The sequence below is a fragment of the Ochotona curzoniae genome, unplaced genomic scaffold, assembly GCF_017591425.1.
Source record: "Ochotona curzoniae isolate NIBS_2020 unplaced genomic scaffold, NIBS_Ocur_1.0 contig_2861, whole genome shotgun sequence".
NCBI classification, from domain to species: domain Eukaryota; kingdom Metazoa; phylum Chordata; class Mammalia; order Lagomorpha; family Ochotonidae; genus Ochotona; species Ochotona curzoniae.
The window spans coordinates 3,378,195-3,398,601 of record NW_024465620.1 but is presented as its reverse complement, the minus strand read 5'-3'; the positions used below and the strand labels follow the sequence as shown (position 1 = coordinate 3,398,601).

Here is a 20,407-nt window from a genome sequence, read left to right as displayed (position 1 = left end):
AGACACAGACTGGAAAAGGCATCAGAGACTGGCTGCTGGGCAGCTTGAGCCTTTATTAACAGCACAAAAACAGACACTGCGTCTCCACCCTGCCCCCAGCTCCTGCTGCCCACAGCCACCGCCTGGACTCTGCCCAGCCTGGCAGCCCACCTCCCGGTACCCACGGCCCTCGGCAGCACACACCCACCCCAGGGCGCGCTCCAATGGGCTCCCCTCCTTGGGGGCCTCGTCCCTCTGGGCATGTTCCACGTCGATCCTAACCCCGCCGGCCAGCTGCACCCGCTCAGCACCCCCTCCCGCCATGTCTCTTCCGGGCCGAGCAGGGAAAGTTCTCGGTGCAGACAGCACACGAGGTGGGCTGGGCTGGGTCAGGCACAGGGGACAGAGGACAGCAGGGGAGCGGGTTCTTTCCCTGCTGACTTCACTCAGCAGTGGCAGCAGATGGACAGATGGATGGGCAGCTGAGGGCTCCTGCCCTCGGGACCCCCTCTTCCTGGCCTCTGGTGTGCTGGGCGCTTGTGGAGGGTGTGGGTGATACCAGCATACAGTGGGTGCTCATTAGATGCGTCCACACGTGTACTCCAGCCGAGGGACTCGTGGTGGACACTGCCCAGCATACAGTGGGTGCTCATCAGAGGCTGCCCCCCCAGAAGGCTGTGCTGACAAAGGCGATGGACGCTCCGGGGGCCAGGGGTCACAGGTCCTTGCTGAAGTCCCTCACCAGCATGTACCCCATGCAGCCCCAGCCGCCCTCGGCCTGGTAGCCACAGCCCTCCAGCATCCCTGCCAGGCCCCAGGCAGCCACAGCCACAGGGACCACCAGCCTGGCCCGTGTCTCACCAGAGCCCCCCGCCCAGGCCTGAGCCCGGGACTCGGCAAAGGCCAGCAGCCTCCTGCCCACGCCCTGGCGCCGGTGCCAGCGAGACACAGACAGGCGGGTGACCCGGGCTCCACGGCCAGCACCGGTGTCACTGGGGGCCAGGGCTAGGACCCCGCACACATCCCCTGACCCCTGCACGGCCACCCACGGTCCCCCCAGGCCCCCCGGGGGAGGCAGCGAGCCCCAGCGGGCCCGCAAGCCCAGCTTCAGGGCTGCCACGGCCAGGGACACGGGCAGCAGCAGGGCCAGGGCGAAGGAGGCCAGAAGGAAGCGCAGGCCACTGCTGGCAGCCGCGAGGAGCAGCAGGGCCGGCGGCCGTGTCAGAGCGTGCAGGGCCACGCGGTTCTCCGTGTCCTTCACGCCGGCCTGCAGGGAGGGGTTCCTCAGCCAGGCACAGCACTGCACCTGCCCTGGGGGGCCCTGGTGCTGGGTGATTCAGGAGCAGGAGGGGAAGAGCTGGGACAGTGACCGCCCTGCAGGAGGCTGAGCAGGTCGTGATGGGAGCTGGCTCAGGCTGCCAGGGCTACGGGTGCAGCCTGAAGCCTGGGCCCTGCGGGGAGCCTAGGCCAAGCTAGGGCATGGGAACCCAGCTCCAACCGCTGGTGCGACAAGTCCCAGCCAGGACACCTCTTGGGGAGTGCCAGAGGCCTCGGTGTCCCCAGCACGCGCCCCCAGGGCTCACCTTCAGCATCTCCAGGACCAGGGGCTTCTCATCCTCTCTCATCTCTCGTACTGACAGGTGGCCGGGCGCCATGGCAGCCCTCCAAGCGCCCACCACCCCACGAGGGAGCTGGTTTCGTGCACCTGGCAAGATCACATGGAGGTCAGCGCGAGGGGAGAGGGGAGGCAGCCCGTGCTCCCCGTCCCACCCCGGGGTGCAGAGCCATCGCAGCGTGTCCCCAGGGCGCTGAGGCCCCCTCCCCCGGGCGACTGCTCGGGTCCCGCATGCGTCTGGGCAGTCCCAGCACGGGGGCTGTCCCCGGCTCGCCTCCCGCCCCCACAGCGTCACGGAGCCGCGAGCACCTGCTGCGACGCGCTGCGACCAGGTGCGGGGCAGCGGGGTCGGGCAGGGGTCGCGAGCGGAAGTGGCGTCAGATTCGCGCAGGGGTGAGGGGAGGAGCGGGCTCCTGGCCTCGAGCCGCCGTGGCCGAGCTCCCCGGGAGCAGCGGGCAGGGGGCACGCGCAGGCCGGAGCCGTGACCCCGCCGCGTGACCCCCGGCCCCCAGCGGAGAAGCAGCGGCGGAGAGACCGGCACGGCCGAGTGCGCCCCCGCGCGACGTCCCCGCGTCGCCCGGCAACCGGGCGCGGGAGGGCGGTGACGGCTGCGGGCGCACGCCCATTGGCGCCCGCGCCCTCGCGGGAGGGGTGGCAGCCGGGCTGGCCGGCGCACCCGCCGTCCCCGGGGAGCCCTCGCCCGCAGCCCGCGCTCTCTCCAGCTGGGCCTCCTGGCCCGCCAATGACCAGGACTGAGAGCCCCGCCTCTCCTCCCACCCGGCACCCCCTTAGCACCCCAAGGAAGAGGAGAGAGCACAGATCCTAGGTCTTTATTGCCACACCCGACGCCCCTAGCCCAGCCAGCCAGCGAGCGGGGTTTGGGGGGCGGCCCAGAGGCGCCCGCGGGGCGTCAGAACGTGTGCACCAGCTGCACCGAGGGCAAAGTCTGCACGATTTGGATGGAGGGCAGGCCCTGCGGGGCCGTGCCCGTGGGGACCACCTGTACCATCTGGGAAGCGGGGAGTGCGGCAGGGGCCGGTGCCGGGCCGGGCGGGGCCGGCGGGGCCAAGAGCTGCAGCGTGGCCGCCCCGCCGCTGTCCAGCAGCTCGGTGGCGGGGGAGCTGCGAATGATGAGAAGTTTCTGGCCAGGCGGGCAGGGGGCGGGCAGGGGCTCCAGGTCCTGCACACAGAGCCGGGTCTGCTCCCCGTCGGCCCCGCTCAGCACCAGCACACTCTGCAGCCCCTCCTCCGTCTGCAGTGTCTCCAGCAGCACATCCTGGACCACTCCAGGGCTGGCCTCCCCAGCCCCTGCCTCCTCCGCCGCGCCACTCTCAACCACCAGCAGGTTAGGGGCCTCGGTGGTCACAGTTCCCCCACTGGCACTGGAGAGCTGTCCTGCCACAGGCTGGAGCTGGACGGTGGTCACCTCCTGGGCTGGCTGGAGCTGGACGGTGGTCACCTCCTGGGCTGGCTGCAGTTGAACCCCGCTCACTTCCTGTGGCCCTGCCTCCCCGGCCCCCACGTTCTGCAGGACAATGAGACTCTGCCCAGTCGTGCTGGTCCCTGCACCGCTTCCACCCTGTCCCCCGAGTCCACCAGGGCCCGGCAGCCACACCACACCGGGCCCCTGACTGGTTTTCCCCTCTGCCCGGGGACACTGCTTCGCGCGGCTGCCCCCACCGCCAGCACTGGAGGGCAGCAGGAGCAGTTTGGGGGGCGCCGGCGGCGTTGGGGGCGCAGGCGGCTGGACGCTACTGGGGATCAGCTGTAGGCCCTGGGCCGACTGCACCAACAGGAAAGTCTGGGAGTTGGGGGCCGCTGGGCCCGGGGCCTGGGCCGTGCCGCCGGCCACCTCCAGGGACAGCGTGGCCTGGAGGTGTGGGAGAACATGGACATCCTGGGTGGCGAGCGGGGCCGGGGCGGCGGCCAGCGGGGCAGGCGGGTGGGGGGCGGCAGGGGCCGAGGAGCCAGCGGCCGCATTGGCAGGGGCGTGCGTCCTCATGTGGCGCTGCAGGTAGGCGGCCATGACGAAGCCGCGGCCGCACACGGGGCAGGCGAAGGGGCGCTCCGCCGAGTGCGTGCGCTGGTGCAGCAGCAGGTTGGAGGAGTGCGTGAAGGTCTTGGGGCAGAGCGGGCAGCGGAAGGGCCGCTCGCCCGTGTGCACGCGCTGGTGCTGCCGCAGGTTGGAGGTCTGCGCGAAGCTCTTGCCGCACACGCTGCAGGCGTGGGGCCGCTCCCCCGTGTGCACGTGGCGGTGGCGCCGCAGGCACGACGTGTTGCGGAAGGCCTTGCCGCACTCCCCGCACGCGTAGGGCCGCTCGCCCGAGTGCAGCCGCAGGTGGTACTGGTAGTGCGAGGACCACTTGAAGGTGAGGCCGCACTGGCCGCAGGTGAAGGCGCGCAGCCCGGTGTGCACACGCTGGTGGATGGCCAGCAGCGAGGAGCGCTTGAAGGCCTTGCCGCACTCGCCACACTGGTACGGCCGCTCGCCCGTGTGGTCCCGCAGGTGGTACCGCAGCCCCGAGGAGCCCTTGAAGGCCTTGCCGCACTCGGCACACTTGTAGGGCCGCTCGGCAGAGGCCGGGGCAGGCGGGGGCTGTGGCGGGGCAGGGGTGGCAGGGACCAGCGGCTCCTGGGGACAAGTGACCTCAGCCGCCTCAGCCTGGGGGGGCGGGCGCCCCGCCGCCGCTTCCTCCACGTGGCACTGCTGGTGCGCCAGGAGGCTGGAAAGCTGGGGGAAGGCGCCATCGCAGCTGCCGCAACGGAACGCCTGCCCGGCGGCGGTCCCGTGGCTGTGCTGGTGGCGAGAGAGGCCAGCCACTGTCCGGAAGGCCTTCCCGCAGGGCAGACAGGCGAAGCCAGAGACGCCGGCGGCGGGCGGCTGGGGCAGCGCGGGCACCGCGGGCGGGTCGGCCTTGGGCGGCTCGGGAGGGGAGTCCTGCGGTGGCGGCGCCGCCTCGGGCCCCGGGCACGGCTGGTGCTCCAGGAGCAGCTCCTCGCTGCAGAAGGCCTGCTCACAGCCGGCGCAGCGGTACACCAGCTCCACCGTGGTCTCGGCCGCGGCCAGGAACAGCTCGGGCACCACCGGCGGGGGCGGCGGCGGCGGCGGGGGCACGGGCGGGCTGTGGGGCTGCAGGGACGGCGGCAGGTAAGCGTCTGTCACCAAGACCTTGCCGCCGCAGGGCTCACAGGGCGGCGGGGGCGGCGGCGGGGGCTGCGCGGGGGCCGGGGCAGCGGGCGCGGGGCCGTGCGTGCGCTGGTGCAGCAGCAGGTTGGAGGAGTGCGTGAAGGTCTTGGGGCAGAGCGGGCAGCGGAAGGGCCGCTCGCCCGTGTGCACGCGCTGGTGCTGCCGCAGGTTGGTGCTCTGCGTGAAGCTCTTGCCGCACACGCTGCAGGCGTAGGGCCGCTCCCCCGTGTGCACGTGGCGGTGGCGCCGCAGGCTGGACGAATTCTTGAAGGCCTTGCCGCACTCCCCGCACGCGTAGGGCCGCTCGCCCGTGTGCTGCCGCAGGTGGTACTGGTAGTGCGAGGACCACTTGAAGGCCAGGCCGCACTGGGCGCACGTGAAGGCGCGCAGCCCGGTGTGCACGCTGCGGTGGATCTGCAGCAGCGAGGAGCGCTTGAAGGCCTTGGGGCAGTCCGGGCAGGCGTACGGCCGCTCGCCCGTGTGGTCCCGCTGGTGGTAGAGCAACGCAGAGGAGCCCTTGAAGGCCTTGGGGCAGTCCGGGCATTTGTAGGGCCGCTCGCCCGTGTGCGTGCGCTGGTGGTGCAGGAGGCGGGAGGACCACCGGAACGACTTGCCGCACTCCCCGCACTCATACTGAGCCGCGGGGGCGGGGGCCGCGGGGCCCGGCTTCTCGCCCGCGCCCTCCGTGGTAGAGGCAGGCGCCATGTCCGCGTGGGAGCCGACCATCACACCTGGTGGAGGGATCCGGAGTCAGGGGGACGCTGGGGCACAGGCCCGCCTACCCCCACAAGCTGCTCAGCCCAGAACCTCGCTGGCCAGCTTTCCGGGTGGACCACCGCCCTCGGATTTCAAGCTTCCAGTGGCCAGCTGTGCCGGGGAAGGGACCACTGGCCGGGCGGGGCAGGTGGCTAGTTGCTCAGAAGCTCTGGCCTCCTCCCGGGAGCCCTCGGGGCTGTGCTCCCTCCTTGCGGAGACCAGCCAGAGACCTCTGCGACCCTGCTTCCTTCCCGCCTGCGCTGCCCACGCTGCGTTCCTCCCACCCTTGACTCCGACTCCAGCCCCTCAGGGCCGTGGCCGCCACCACCCTGCCTTCTAGCTCACCCTAAATACTGTTTGCTGCGAGCACTGCTGCCGCCAGCACGGTGCCCGCGCTCCCGTCTCCCTCCGCATAAAGCTGACCACCCTCCCTGCGTGCCCGGAGCCGGGAGGCCCACTGCGCACACCCGGGCCAGCAGCCCGCTCCCCCAGCGTGCACAGGCCCGCAAGCATCCCCTCTGCGCACGCCCACCCTGCGGTACTCGCAGTTTCTCTTCCCACCAAATATCCCGCGGCCCCTCCCTCCGGCCTGATCATGCCAGTTCCTGAGAAAACGAAAGCAACTCAACCACACAGGGAACTCTCAGCTGAGAACCCAGGGGTGTCGGTCAGCTGCGGGGGCAGGCTCCAGTGGCAGAGGCCAGGGACTCTTCTCACTACCACCCACGGGGCACAGGGCAGGCCCACAGGACAGACCCACGGGGCACGGGGCAGACCCACGGGGTAAAGGGCAGGCCCACAGGGTGAACCCACGGGGCACAGGACATACCCACGGGGCACAAGGCAGACCCACAGGGCACAGGACAGGCCCACAGGGTGGACCCACGGGGCACAGGACATACGCACAGGGCACAGGACAGGCCCACGGGGCACAGGACATACCCACAGGGCACAGGACATACCCACAGGGCACAGGACAGGCCCACAGGGTGGACCCACAGGGCACAGGACATACCCACAGGGCACAGGACAGGCCCACGGGGCACAGGACAGGCCCACGGGGCACAGGACATACCCACAGGGCACAGGACAGGCCCACAGGGTGGACCCACAGGGCACAGGACATACCCACAGGGCACAGGACAGGCCCACGGGGCACAGGACAGGCCCACGGGGCACAGGACAGGCCCACAGCTGAGCAGGATCTTGTCTGGTGGGGCAGTCTCGGGCTCAGAGCTGTCACCTGCCTGGCCCGTTGCCCACACCACCAATCTTTGCATACACCCAGGCTTGACCCCGTTGGGGCTCCCACCGGTCCTTATTCCCACACTTCTAGAACACAAAGCACTGTGCGTGGGCCTCTACCCACCGCTCAGCACAGGGCAACTACTTCCATCCACACCCAGCCTGCCCAGCACCTGCTCCAGGTCCCACTGGGGACCTCCCTTTCAACTCGCGAGGCCCCTGCCAGACAGCGTGCAGGGACCTGCCACCTGGACTCCAGCCGGACTCGGCCCACAGCCTCCGCGCCCTGACAGCCGGTGCCTGCCAGCTCCCACCTCGGCTCCGGCCCTCTCCCAACCCCGCGGTCCCTGACGGTGCAGCTCTAGGGACCCTCAGCAGCAAGGTCACCCCAGCCCTGACATCCCATGTGGGCACCGGTTCGTGTCCCGGCTGCTCCACTTCCATCCAGCTCCCTGCCTGTGGCCTGGGAAAGCAGTGCAGGACGGCCCCTAGCCTGGGACCCTGCACCTGTCGGGGAGCCCTGCCTGCAGCGCGGGGTTCCATGGCACAGGCCATGGTGACTATAATAGGGGGGGTCGGGGAGAAGCAGTGGATCAAAGAGTCCCTCGTCTTTCAAATAAATGATAAATGAACCTTTTTACAACTTTAATAAATAAGGCCTCCAGCGGCTCCCCCTCCTGACTGTGCTGGCTTCCACCACTGTGCCACCCTGCCTTCCGGGGGCGCCCGCCTCGCCCTGGGGGCACCCGGTGGCACCCGCTGCCACGCCTTCCCACACCCCCCATGCTCTGCTGCTTGTTCTGCCAGCGCCGGGGACTCCTGCCTCCTGCACTTCCGTCCCACTGACTCTGCACGCCTCCCAGAGCGGCGACCCGCGTCATGGCAGCATGCAGGCTAGGCGTGAGCGCGGCCGGGTGTCCACACTTCGGGCGCGCACGGCCGCCCACCAGGGCTGCCCAGGCAGCCCCCAAGCCGGCCCACGCCCCGTCGCGGGCTGACGGCCCCTTTCAGACGGGGCACCTGGGTGGGTTCAACCGGCGAGCCCTCGGGAGCGCCCGGGACTCGGGTTCCCTTGCGGCGGGAGGCGGGAGGCGGGCGGGCCGCGCGTCCTGCCCTTTAAGAGGGCGGAGCCGGCCCGGCGGGCACAAGTCGGGGGGCTGGAAAGGCGCCCTCCCCTTTAAGGCGCCCCTTCCGGTCTCACGCTCCCGGTCCCCCGACGTCGCCGCCCCGCCCCTCCCCCAGCCCGCCCTCGGTCTCACCTGCGGCCCCGGCCCGGGGAGCGAGGACGGGGCGCCCGGGGCGTCCCCGCGGGGGCTGGCGGGAAGGCGGTGCCCCGGTGCGGCGGAGCGGGACGGGGGGCCGGGGAGGGGCGGGGGCGCTCCCTCCCGGCGGCCCCCGGCGCGCGGCACCCAACCTTTACCGGCGGCCTCTCGCGCACACAAACCCCGGCGTCGCCGTCGTGCGTCAGGACGCACGCACGCACGCACGCGGGGGCCGCGCCCTGGGCTGGCCGCGGGCGCCGGCGCCGCGGGGCAGCCTGGGAGTTGTAGTTTCCCGGCGCGCCCCGCCCGGGGCTGAGTGTTCCCCCCAGGCGCCTGGCCTTACTGGGGACCCGGGGGTGGGGGGCGTCCTTGACGCGGCCCTGGCCCTCCCCACCGCGCGGCCCCTTCCCGCGGCCTTCCCCTCACCGGCTCCGCGCGCTCCTGGAAGACTGGCACACGAGGGTTGCAATAATTTATTTATTTTGCTGCAAGCAAAATAAACTGACCTGGGAACCCCGCTTTCCGGGCAGCAAGAAGGAGGTCTGCCCTTGCCAGCCAGACCTCCTGCCTCCAACCCCGAGGCCTTGGCCCGTGAGCGGTTCTTACAGCGGTTTTCACAGGTCCCTGCCCTGTAGGACAGACCCTGGCCTGCAGGTGGACCCTCTTCACTCCTGTCACAGCGGCACCCCTGCTGCCCAGCTTGCCCCAAGGCAGTGGGGGACAAGCAGGTGCCAGGGCCCTTGGGATGACGCCTCGGGCCAGCACGGTGTCCAGCTCAGTCCAGGCCCCAAGCAGTCCCAGGGATGTGGACAGAGATCCCATGACAGTGCACGAGTGCGCGTGCGCGCGTGTGTGTGTGTGTGTGTGTGTGTGTGTATGTAGGCCCCTGTGTGTGAGTGTGTAGGCCCTTGTGTGTGTGTATGTAGGCCCCTGTGTGTGAGTGTGTAGGCCCCGGTGTCTGTGTGTGCGTGGGCCCTGTGTGCAGCCCTGCCATGGGAGGACGGGGACACGGGGGCTTCTCGCAGGATCCCGTGGCCAGAAAAACACACAGAAATGCCTGCAAGAAGGGTGGGGCTGGAGCTGTGGCATAGCAGAACATCCCGCAGGGAGTTAGGATGGCCCGAGTGGTCAGGCTGCACCCCCGTGGGAGACCCAGCAGCAGCTCCTGGCTTCGAACTGGACCAGCTCTGGCCACTGTGGCCATTTGGGGATTGCACCAGTGGGTAAAAAAATACCTCTCCTCTCTGACTCTGCAACTCTGCTTAAAAAACAAAAAAAAAGAATCCTTAAAATTTGTTTTAAATAGGAAGAAGGCTGGGAGTTTGGCACTGGCCCTTCCCTTGGGTCTCCCTGATGCCCCATTGCTCCTGCTGCACCCTCGGGGTCCCTGCCCCCGTCAGAGCCTGAGCTGATTTGGCCACCACTGCATCCTCCCGCCGAATACAGCAGGCGCTCAGTCAGTGTGCAACAGCAGGGTGAGGTGGCAGGAGCCTGGGGAACAGGTGACCTGTTGGCACATGCAGCACAGGGCCTGGCAGCCCGGCTGCAGGAGGGTTTCAATGCCCTCTGGTGGGGCAGGTGGAGGTCAGCACCCACCGGCTGTGGGACCCCCCCCAAGTATGGCTCTGGGCTTTTGCTGGGAGTGGCAGGTGCTCCAGCCACACAGGGCACCAGGCCCTTGCCGGCGGGCGCTGCGGGGCCCACTCCTCTGGCCCCGTGCCAAGGCAGCCTGAGCCAGCTGCCCTCTCTTGGTCTTGGACGTCTGGGGTTTGTCCAGGACACACACGGAGCCTGAGAGACCTGCCAGTGGGTGGAGTCCAGAGGGACATGAAGAGTGGATGGGGTGCAGTCCAGGAGGGGTGCCAGGGTGATGGTCCCGCAGTCACCACAGTACTGGAGACCCCGGGAGGTGGCTCGCAGTCCCTGACATTGCTGCCACCAGCCCCTGACCCTGGGGGTGGGGTGGGGTGCCCAGGTCCCTCTGTAGTGTCCCTGGGGACAATGCGATCCCGGCTCCTGGCACAGCTCCTCTCCTTGGACGACAGACCTTGGGGACATGACAGCACCCCCTCTACACAGAAACTCAGTTTGTCCCAGGGAGATGCCAGGTCTGGAGCCAGGGGAAATTACAGGCGCAGGTGGACGTCCACTCCATCCGGGGAGCCTCTCCTGAGGACTCCAATTAAAGGCCCTCAGGGCTAATCGCGGCGGTTGACACGGCTCTGCGGGCCTCAGCCTCGCCTGCCACTCGCCTGCCAGCCGAGGCCATTGTCCCCTTAATTGGCTATCTCCAGGCGCACCCTCCCACCAGCCCCAGGTACCGTGGATCCCAGGTCCAGCTATGTGCTAATTGGGCACAGGGAGGGAAGGCAACCTGGGGCGGAAAGCGCCCTCCTCTCACGGCCCCACGACTGCCTATATCAGCCCCTCACCTGCTGTGGCGGGGGAGACAGAGGGACAGGCTTGGGCCAGTGCTGCCCTCCGTGGCAGCAGCACTGTGGGATCACCGAGCCATGCACCCCGGCAGCCCCACAGCCCCTGGGGTCTCTGAGCCAAGCCCCCACGAGCTGTGTGCCTTCGTGAGGGGCGCCGCGGCCCACATGCTGCGGGCCCTGCACCCCCGGCGCCTCCGGCCCCCCAAGAGGAGACCCAACCACAGGCGCTTCCTGCACAACCAGATCTGCAGGTGAAGGGAGAGGGAAGCTGGGGTTCGGTCTGGGGGAGCCCCCAGGTGGGGTGCGTGAACCCCTAGGTGGGGCGCGTGAGTCCCCAGGCAGGATGTGTGAGCCCCCAGGTGGGGTGCGTGAGTCCCCAGGTGGTGTGTGTGAGCCTTCAGGTGGTGTGTGTGAGCCCCCAGGCGGGGTGTGTGAGCCCCCAGGCGGGGTGAGTGAGCCCCCACGTGGTGTGTGTGAACCCCGGGGTGGTGTGTGTGAGCCCCCAGGCGGGATGCGTGAGCCCCCAGGCAGGATGCCTGAGCCCCCAGGTGGTGTGTGAGAACCCCAGGGTGGTGTGTGTGAGCCCCCAGGCGGGGTGAGTGAGTCCCCAGGTGGTGTGTGTGAACCCCCAGGTGGGGTGAGTGAGCCCCCAGGCGGGGTGAGTCCCCAGGTGGTGTGTGTGAGTCCCCAGGTGGTGTGTGTGAGTCCCCAGGCGGGGTGAGTGAGCCCCCAGGCGGGATGCGTGAGCCCCCAGGCAGGATGCCTGAGCCCCCAGGTGGTGTGTGTGAGCCCCCAGGCAGGGTGTGTGAGTCCCCAGGTGGTGTGTGTGAACCCCCAGGCGGGATGCGTGAGCCCCCAGATGGTGTGTGTGAACCCCCAGGTGGGGTATGTGAGCCCCCAGGCGGGGTGCGTGAGCCCTCGTGGAGCTGTAAGCATTTCCTCAGTGCCCACTGTAACCCAAGTCAGATGAGACAGAACCCTGATCCACAAGCAGAGGGTGTGTGGTGTGAGGCCAGTGCTAGGACCCCACCGCGGGCAGGCCTCCGAGGGCCCCGCGGGCAGGGCTGGGAGGAGCTGGGGGACAGGGGTCTGACCTCAACAGTGGAGCTGCATGCTGAGTCAGACAGCCGGGCTTGGTGCTTGGGGCCATCAGGTTGTGTGGGTGATGAGGGTCCCACAGGTTCCGCCCTGAAGCCCCCCGAAGTGAAACTCAGACCAGCCCCAAGTACTGCTCTTCCCTGGGGCCGGGAGAGAGCCTGGGGCAGTGCGTGGATGGGGAAGGCGGGGTGGCAGCCCCCACCAATGCCTGGCTTGTGCCAGCACCCTCTGTGGCTCCCCCGCACCCTGCCAGAGGCCTGCATCACTGGCAGGATCCCTCACTGGCCTCTGGGACCTTCCAGTGCCCTCCTACGCCAGCCTCCCTCCTGCCCGGCCCCGTCCTCACTCCCCATCGGGCCAGGCCACCTGCTGAGGCCTTCAGATCGGCATGTCACCGGACGCTCCTGACAGGCTGGCATGGTGCCACCACAGGCTGGCGAGGGTCAGAGAGGTTTGGTGTGTTGGCCCAGTGACTGTGCTGAGGGGATGACATTGGTGGGGGTGGATGACAGCGGACACAAGGATGGCGGTGAGTGTGACAGTGACGAAGGAAGCTAACTGCTACAGGGCCCTTGACATGAAGGGCCTTCAGAGTGTGGAACAGGCGGATAAGGAAAGGCACACCGTGCAGTCGTGTTCTCTGCCAGTGTTCTGGACCGCCCTGTGTGTGCCAGGCACTGTACTCGGGCTCCGGCAGGGGTCACCGTCAGCACTGGCTGGCCTTGAGGTTAAACCCCTCTGTGCCCTCCACCTGGCCAGCCTGGGAAGGCGGTGCTGTCCTAACTGTCCCCTCTCCCACAGCACAGCTGAGGGTACCTTTCCTGGGAGATTAACACGCACACACATGCATACCTTCAGACACACACCCGCACACACGCATGCCTCTACACGGAGTTCCACCAACTTCCTCTTTAATGCTGCTGGCTGGGGCAGGAGCGCCTGAAGCTGGGCGTATGGGGTTGGGGAGCCCCATAGGTGTCACCCTCAAGGTCATCCCCAGGGCAGCCAAGGCCAGCAAGGATGCCCAGAGGTGGGCAGACTCCGCAGCAGCCGGACAAGTGGCTCCCGTTGCTTGTGGACGATGCAGGTCCACCGCCGACCCACAGCTCCCCAGCCATGACCATCAACCTGTGGCCTCGGAAATGTGCAGCCTGTTGAGGTGCAACGCCAGCGGCCGGCCAGAGCAGACACAGAGCACACCCGGGCCACCCAGACTCCTGACCAGAGGCGGAGGTGGGAAGGGACAAAGCGGGGTGCCCCTCCACGGTCACCCAGCCAGCTCCCGTGTCTCTGTAGGCAGTTCGCCCAGATCGAAGCGGCCACCCAGCGCCTGGCCCTGTCCATCCTGTCACAGGAGGTGCCTCCACGGAGACCGCAGCCCCTGAGGCCTCCTCCGCCGCCGCCATCCCCTTTCCTGGGGGTGGCCCGCGCCTTGGCGCCCTCGGAGGGGCCCCACGCCGGCCGCAGCCTGAGCCTCGCTGCATTGGACAGCTCCACCCTCGACCTCTTCGAGGACATCACTCTCACGCCCGAGGATCCCTGGGTGCCCGCCAATGCCCCTGCCCCGAGGCTGCTGGCAGCAGCTCCTACCCAGGGCACCCTGGGCCAGCCGGACCTGATGCAGGTGGCGCACTGCCCCAGCGCCCTGACCCCTGCCCTGCAGGCCCCGGGGAGCGGGCCTGATGTCGGGGCTTCTGGCTGGGCCTGGGAGGACAGCTGGGAAGTTCCCTGGGCCCGGGAATCTCCTGAGGGCTGGGGGGCCTGCTCCCCGTGATAGCTGGTTACAGCCCAGCCCAGGCCCAGGAGGAGGCCTGGCCCACCCACTCCCTGCTGGTAGCACACCCGCAGCTGCTGCTGCTGCCCCCAGGCCAGCGTCCTGGCTCCCATCTCCCCCGTCTTACCCTGGCTCTGCTGCCCAGTGTCCACTCCCTCACGCCGGCTGAGCACCGTGCAGGGACCAGCCCCGCGGCGCTCACCACTGTCGGCCGGGAGAGCAACTCAATAAAGGGGTACACGACAATGAAGGGTTTCAGATGGTAGCGAGAGCTGGGAAGGCATTACACCGTGAGCTGCTGGAGGGGCCGTGGACAGCCGGGGACAGGGGCAGGCCTCTCTGGCCAAGAAGCGTCCGCGAGAAGGTTCCAGAAGGAGGCCCAGAGGCGGGCACAGGGGCCAGGCGTTAGTCAAAGGCAGGTCCCGGTGTCGATATTGTTCCAAGATGGGGGGGGATTTGGGGCTTTTCCTCTCTCTCCCCCACCCCCATTTCCAAGCTCAGAATCCGAACAGCGCCAGGCTTCAGGCCCCAGGCCCTGCCCCGACGCGGACACGCCGCCCGCCCCCTTCCTCACGTCCTTTCCGGTCAGCACCGTGGGACCCGAGCTACCTGCCGTCCCCAGCTTGAACCCACTGCCTCCGGCCAGTCACGCCCTGCGCGACTCCCCATTGGTCAACTGCGCTCCCGCCCCCTGCCGCAGACCAATCGCGTCCTTAGAATGGGCGGTCGGGCCAGCCCCGCGAAGCACTTTGAAAGAGCGTGAACGATTGGCCGGAAGGCAAAACTGGAAGGCGCTGATTGGGTTGCTCTGCCCAGGAGGACGGGACCAGACCCTGAGCGCGAAGCAGTTCTGCGTCTGGATTGGCCGAGAGGGAAGGGCAGAGCGAGGCGGGCAGAGCGAGGCGAGCGCCGATTGGAGGGTTCGGTGGGCCGTGGCCGCACGCAGCCTAACGGTGACCTTGCCCGGTCCCGGGAGGGCCGGACGGGCTTCCGGAGTGCGGACGCTCGGCGGGACGTGTCGGCGCCCGGAGCCCCGGGGTAAGTCCGCGCCCGGGACCCGGAGCCGCGCAGGGGGAAGGACGTGGGACCCCTGGCCCCGGCCCCGCGAGGAGCACCCCCTGCCCGCTCCGGCACCCGAGCGGACACAGGGCTCGGGGACCCCAGCCCTGCCGTCGTGCCCGCTCCCTTTGACCTGTGGCCGGTGGACCCCGCACACGCCACGCACGATACTCAAAGAAGGATCTTCCCTCTGCTGCAAGTGGCTGCAACAGCCGATCGGAAGCCAGGAGCCCGGAGCCTCTTCCGGGTCTCCAGTGCGGGTGCAGGGGCCCAAGGCTTTGGGATTGTCCTGTCCTGCTTTCCCAGGCCACAGGCAGGGAGCTGGGTGGGAAGTGGGGCAGCCGAGACACGAGCCAGGGGACCATGTGGGATGCCGGCAGTGGCTTGGACTTGGCCGGGGCTCTGAGCTCTTACTCCACACATTTGCTCGGCTGGTTTCCAGCTGGCATCGGCCCTTTATAAAGAATGTTTATGGCTGACCAGTGGACTTGAAAAAGAAAGACCGAGCGTCACAGGCCTTCACCACTTCAGTGCTTCCTGCTCCCGGGACGGCCAGCAGAGCCCGGCCGTGGGGTTCTGTGGCTGCAGGGCTGATCAGGGCACGGGCTGCCCGCTCGCGTGCTGGGACTGCTCCTCTGCCCGGCCCACAGTCCACTCGCCCTTGCAGCCTTCCGTTCCGGCGGGCGGGATATGCCGACCTGTCCTGTGGGTGCTGGGCCCTGTTCTAAGAGGGCTCACGGGAACAGCGGCCAGTCAGGGTGCAGGCCTGCTTCTGCTGGGACACAAAACAATGCAATCTACTCTCTTGAGGGCACACCTTCAGCATGGCGCCTGGGTTTGAGTCCCGGCTCTAGTTCCTCCAGCGCCATGCCAGTGTGACCCCTGAGATGCCCAAGTCCCCTGGGTGAGAGACCCTGACTGCAGCCCAGCCCGGCCCTAGCTGGTGAGGCATCTGGGCAGTGAACCAGTGGATGGAAGATGCTTCTCTGCCTCTCTGCCTTTCACATGAGTGAATCCGAGTGCACAGCAGGCGGGGTGTGAACACAGGTCTCCATGGCAGTTTGCCCAGTATCCCCCAGAGAACCCTGCACTCCACACGCCTTGCCACCTGAAACCCGCCTGCTGCCGCTCTTGTCATCCGCTCACACGTGTGCATTCCCAACCACGGTCCCCTCTGCGGGTGGCTGTGCAGGTGTGGGCCCCCCGAGCTTGTTCCTCCCAGACCGGGCAGCTCAGGTGGAGGTGTGGGTGCAGGAGTCAAGGGGGGCTCAGTGGTGAAGACCCTCAGGGCTTCGCAGTCCCCATGGGCAAGGGGGACACACATATGTCACATGCGGGCTCCAGGCCCGTGCTCAGGCCTAGCTATCCCTGGGCAGTGCGGATGGACCCGGCCACCGGGGACGCAGCAAGATGGACAGGCAGACACTGGGAGCACAGCTCAGTGTCCCGGGATGGAGTGGATGGAGCGGGCTCCAGGCCAGGGAGCCGGAGTGCCCGGTGCACAGGCCCTGGCCAGGTGGGGGATGCAGTGGGGCGGAGGGGGACACCTCCCGGAGCTTCCCTGCTGTCCCCTTAGGTGATGGCGGCAGCTGCGAGGCCTGGGCTGGGCCGAGTGCTCCCTGGATCCTCCATCCTGTTCCTGTGTGACATGCAGGAAAAGTTCCGCAGCAGTGTCAGCTACTTCCCACAGATCGTCGCTGTGGCTGCACGCATGCTCAGGGTGTGGGCCTCCTCCCTCAGACCAGGGTCCAGCCCGGTCCTCCTTCCTCAGACCAGGGGTCCAGCCCGGCCCTCCTCCCTCAGACCAGGGGTCCAGCCCAGCCCTCCTCCCTCAGACCAGGGTCCAGCCCGGCCCTCCTCCCTCAGACCAGGGGTCCGGCCCGGCCCTCCTCCCTCACACCCAGGGGTCCAGCCCCTCCTCCCTCACACCCAGGGGTCCAAGTCCATCTTCCTACAGATCCAGGCCTGTCTTACTACCCTGTGCAGGTGGCCCAGCTGCTGGAGGTGCCAGCTGTGCTGACGGAGCAGTACCCACAGGGCCTGGGCCACACGGTGCCAGAGTTGGGGGCAGAGTGCCTGCAGCCCGTGACAAAAACCTGCTTCAGCATGGTGCCCGTGGTGCGGCAGGAGCTGGACAGCCGGCCTCAGGTGCAGTCCGTGCTGCTCTGCGGCATCGAGACCCAGGCGTGCATCCTGGTGAGCACCAGGGGCTCCCCATGCGGAGGTCTGGCTCCCCGACCCCATCCTCACCCGGAGTCCATGCTTGCTGCTTCCTCACCTGGCTCCCTTCTCCCTCCTGGGGTTGGTCCTGATCTTGTGCCCCCAGAACACAGCCCTGGACCTCCTGGACCGGGGGCTGCAGGTCCACGTGGTGGTGGATGCCTGTTCCTCCCGCAGGTGAGCTCGGGGAGGGGCCTGTGGGCGCACCCACGTTCCTGGCAAATATGACGGACACATGCCCCTCGCCCGCAGCCAGGTGGACCGGCTGGTGGCACTGGCCCGCATGCGGCAGAGTGGAGCTTTCCTGTCCACGAGTGAGGCGCTCATCCTGCAGCTGGTGGGGGATGCCGCCCACCCCCGGTTCAAGGAGGTAGGTCCCAGCCCCACAGAGACCCCCACACCCTGCAGAGAGAACGGCCTGGGTGCTTCCTGGAGCAGGCGGCTTTAGCAAGGATTCTCGGAAAGAGAAAGGCCGCCCTTAGCACCCCACACCCGCCCCTGTTCCTCAGCCAGGTCAGGCTGCAGCACCCGCTCCTCCAGTCTAGTGGGGTACTCCCAGTGCTGGGCTCAGGAGCTGGGACGGCTGCTCGGAGATGGATCCCCAGTCCCAGGGGCTGCCGGCCAGCAGAGGGAACCCATTGGCCCCCTAGCCGGTGTGGGAGGGTAAGGCCATGGCAGACACCTGGCAGTCACCGGTCCTGAAACGGGCCAGAGCTGAGTTGGACCAGGGAGCTGAGGGAGGGAGGTAACCCAGGAAGCCCCATCATACAGCTCCCCAGCCTTGGTCCAGGCCAGCAGGGCAGACCGGGATGCCAGCTGACTGGGAGCTGAACCAGGCAGGCAGGTGGAAGGGAAGCCCCAGGGACGCTTGGGTCAGCCGCTGGCCAGAGGCTCTGGGGAAGGTGTCCATTGGATGTGTCATCTGCCATAGATCCAAAAGATCATCAAGGAACCCGCCCCGGACAGCGGGCTGCTGGGCCTCTTCCAAGGCCAGAACCCCCTCTTCCGCTGATCTCCTGGCGCTGCCTCCAAAGGAGACCACCCTCCAGTCGTCTGCACTGGTGGAAGCGCTTTCTTCCCCCATCCCTGCATCCCAGGAGTGGTGCAGTCCACCCGGAGTCCCGCCTCCTTGGGGAGGGAGGCGGGGCTCCGCCTTTCCATTGGCCAGACGCTCCCGGAAATGCAAATGCGGCTCCTGGAAGCCGGCCGGGAGTTGGCTGCGAGCGCCGCGGGGGCGGGGCTCGGCCCGGGGCCCCTGCACGGGGCGGGAAGGGAGGGGCAGGTGGGGAAGGGGCCGACTGCGAGACCCGATCTCGCAGAATAAACGCTGCTGTGGCCGTGGACCGCACCATTCTTGGGCTGGGCGGGGGTGTCCCGGGGGCGACCGGGGGTCCCCGCAGGTGGGGAGGGGGCGGCGCCTAGGCTGGGCCGAGAGCCGGCGGCCACAGCTGCACCGAGGAGCGCCGCCGGCCGGGGTCGCCCGACTCGCTCCGGCCGCCCCCGGCGCCGCGCGCGCGCCCAGCCCCGCGGGCTCGCAGCCGCTCCGCCGCCGCCCCCGACTCCCCCAGCGGCCCGCAGCCGGAAAGCGAGGTGAGCGCGACCGCACCCCGGTTGCAGGAGGGTGGGGGAAACTGAGGCACGGGGATGCGGAGAAGGGGAGGAGGCGTGTGGACGGACGCAAGGATGGACAGCTGCTGGAGCGCGCAGACTGCGCTTCCTCGAAGGCAGGGTCCGAAGGCCAGCACGGGGCGCCGAGGTTTCTGCAGCCCCCCTCGGAAGGCTGGGAGTTGGAGCTCCGCGACCCCCAGCCCTTGCTGCGTCCCTAGCCTGGGGGGTCCCAGGGATGCAGGTGTCAGAGACCCCCTCTCATGGGCCAGGCCGCCCCGCCTCGGGCAGGTAGCGCACCCCCAACGCCGACCCTGCGCGCCCAGGCCCCCTTCCCCCGGGAGCCCCTGGGCCCAGGCGTTGGCACCCCCAGCCCCCGCCTTCCGGATGCAGGTGTCGCCCCCCAGCCCGCTGCACAGCGTCTCGGAGGCCGCTCTCGAGTCGCCATGGCAACGGGAATCTATTTTGCGCTGGGAACACGCAGCTCCCGCCGCAGCGCCCCCGCCCCCACCGGGCGGAGCGAGACGGGGGTCGGGTCGGGGGCGTGGGGTCCGCGCCGGGTTGTGGGGGGCCATTCGGGTGTACAGCGGAGTGCAGACACCAAAACCCTAAGTCTTGGCCGCACAGGGAGCACAGAGCCCCCGGCCGGAGTCCGAGAGCAGCTGCCCATGGAGCCGGGCAGGGGGCCTGGGGAGGGGTGCTCAGGCCCAAGATGCAGGCTCTCCTCCTTCCCCTCCCAGCCCAGGGCAGCAGCCTCCGCATCTCCACGTGCCGCCGCCCCCGGGCCCGCCCCTTCCTCTTCTGCGCTCCCGCACCTGCTGCGGGAATTCTGCGGGCTCAGACCCCGCGCCCCCACCCCCCACACACAGGACTGCCGCCGGACCTGCTGCATCTCCCTCCCTGGGTCTCTGCACCTCCTCTCTCTCTTCCTCCCTCTGCCCTGTCTTACCCACACCCCTGCCTGCCCCCGCACAGGGTCTCGGTCTCCTACCCCCCAGTCTGGTCTCCCCTCTCCTCTTCCTCTGGGTCTCCCTGCTTGGACATCAGCACCTGGACACCTTCCTGCTGCCATTCTCGCCCAGCGCACAGGATTAGGGTTGCACAGGGCTGGGCAGTGGCCCGGTGCAGGCCGGGCCCCCTCTCTGCTTCCCCCTGGTATCTGTGCTGAGCTCAGGTGGCTGTGGAACCAGGAACTGGGGCTCCTGAGCTGTGGAGGCAGGAAGGGTGTGGGGGTGCCAAGGCTGCTCCCGGACTCCCCAGGGCAGAATGAGGTGGCCTGTGTCAGGTGGCTGTGTGTGATGGGAGGCTGGGAGAAAAACCCCACGGGCTCTCATGTGTGGAGTTGGGGACCTCCTCTGGGCGTCCTGTGCTGTTGGTGTGGCTGGGCATGGCTCTGTGCCAGGCCAGGGCTGGGCCCATCCCAGCCTATGCTTGTGGTCAGCCTGTGTGTACTGGGTGTGTGTCTCTCTGGCCTTGGGGGCCACATCCCCAGCGCTGTCAGGGGTCATGTTCCCCAAGGCGTGCACACCTGTGTGGTGGAGCAATGCAACAGGCTTCTGTTGGTGAGAGGAGAGCCACTCGGTCGATCCCGGCCCCCCAGCGATGCAGTGATGCTTGGCAGGTGCACGGCACTCTCGTGAGCATGTCACTCCGTGCTGGGATGTGTCTGTGTGCGGGTGGACTCTGTCCTACTGGCAGTGAGGCCTGGACACCCAAGGGCAGGGCCTCCGTGCAGCGAGAGGCTCGCACAGATGATGGGACCTTCCCCTTGGAGCAAGGAAGGAAGAGGTGGAGGAACACCCAGCAAGTACTGAGTACCTAGTATGTGTCACGGGCAGGGAAGGCACACGATAGGGTCACGTCCAGTGACCTGGCAGGGGGAGGGAGGCCGTGAAGACTCCTGGAGCAACAGCTGAGGGCTGCAGCGTGACCCCGCTGCAGCGGCCAGGACAGTGAGCGACACCTACATAAGGGAGGGGAGCAGCCAGGCCGGGGCTGCTGGCTCGGGTGTGGACCTCCACCCCGACAGGGCAGCAGCTGATGCTGAACCAGGCACTGTGCAGCCCTGGAACGCAGGGGCCCCAAGTGCTGTCTCAGCAGCCGTGCCAAACACCCAACCATTTTTCTTAATGGTGGGAAAACACGTACGGCATTCATTATCTAACCACTGTG

The 20,407-nt window shown here is 68.3% G+C and overlaps 4 protein-coding genes across 4 annotated transcripts; 2 read left to right on the top strand and 2 right to left on the bottom strand.

Moving 5' to 3' along the window:
• Positions 1–36: 36 nt before the first annotated feature.
• NAT14 (N-acetyltransferase 14 (putative)) lies at positions 37–1,985 on the bottom strand. Its single transcript, XM_040978361.1, has 3 exons — positions 1,904–1,985; positions 1,563–1,684; positions 37–1,246 (listed from the first exon to the last, which is right to left on the bottom strand). The coding sequence occupies exons 2-3, from the start codon at positions 1,632–1,634 to the stop codon at positions 695–697; spliced, it is 624 nt and encodes a 207-aa protein (XP_040834295.1). The 5' UTR covers positions 1,635–1,684; positions 1,904–1,985; the 3' UTR covers positions 37–694.
• Positions 1,986–2,408: 423 nt separating this feature from the next.
• Positions 2,409–5,531, bottom strand: ZNF628 (zinc finger protein 628; the record flags this gene model as incomplete). Its single annotated transcript, XM_040978244.1, has 1 exon — positions 2,409–5,531. A coding segment is annotated over one exon (3,027 nt), but the record flags the coding sequence as incomplete, so codon positions are not given.
• Positions 5,532–10,557: 5,026 nt separating this feature from the next.
• Positions 10,558–13,351, top strand: CUNH19orf85 (chromosome unknown C19orf85 homolog). The gene is made up of 2 exons (XM_040978243.1): positions 10,558–10,730; positions 12,874–13,351. The coding sequence occupies exons 1-2, from the start codon at positions 10,558–10,560 to the stop codon at positions 13,349–13,351; spliced, it is 651 nt and encodes a 216-aa protein (XP_040834177.1).
• Positions 13,352–14,320: 969 nt separating this feature from the next.
• On the top strand, positions 14,321–17,911 carry ISOC2 (isochorismatase domain containing 2). Its single transcript, XM_040978360.1, has 6 exons — positions 14,321–14,389; positions 15,987–16,130; positions 16,397–16,606; positions 16,737–16,807; positions 16,883–17,000; positions 17,562–17,911. Exons 2-6 carry the CDS (start codon positions 15,990–15,992, stop codon positions 17,640–17,642), a joined length of 621 nt encoding a protein of 206 aa, XP_040834294.1. The 5' UTR covers positions 14,321–14,389; positions 15,987–15,989; the 3' UTR covers positions 17,643–17,911.
• The last annotated feature ends 2,496 nt before the right edge of the window (positions 17,912–20,407 follow it).

Excerpts from the sequence above, each read along its gene's own strand:
- NAT14 (XM_040978361.1), bottom strand. The coding sequence starts at position 1,634 with ATGGCGCCCGGCCACCTGTCAGTACGAGAGATGAGAGAGGATGAGAAG. Across the intron at positions 1,247-1,562 it reads TGGTCCTGGAGATGCTGAAG|GCCGGCGTGAAGGACACGGA; the intron begins GTGAGCCCTGGG and ends CCCTCCCTGCAG.
- ISOC2 (XM_040978360.1), top strand. The coding sequence starts at position 15,990 with ATGGCGGCAGCTGCGAGGCCTGGGCTGGGCCGAGTGCTCCCTGGATCC. Across the intron at positions 16,131-16,396 it reads TGGCTGCACGCATGCTCAGG|GTGGCCCAGCTGCTGGAGGT; the intron begins GTGTGGGCCTCC and ends TACCCTGTGCAG. Across the intron at positions 16,808-16,882 it reads GATGCCTGTTCCTCCCGCAG|CCAGGTGGACCGGCTGGTGG; the intron begins GTGAGCTCGGGG and ends CCTCGCCCGCAG.
- CUNH19orf85 (XM_040978243.1), top strand. The coding sequence starts at position 10,558 with ATGCACCCCGGCAGCCCCACAGCCCCTGGGGTCTCTGAGCCAAGCCCC. Across the intron at positions 10,731-12,873 it reads CTGCACAACCAGATCTGCAG|GCAGTTCGCCCAGATCGAAG; the intron begins GTGAAGGGAGAG and ends GTGTCTCTGTAG.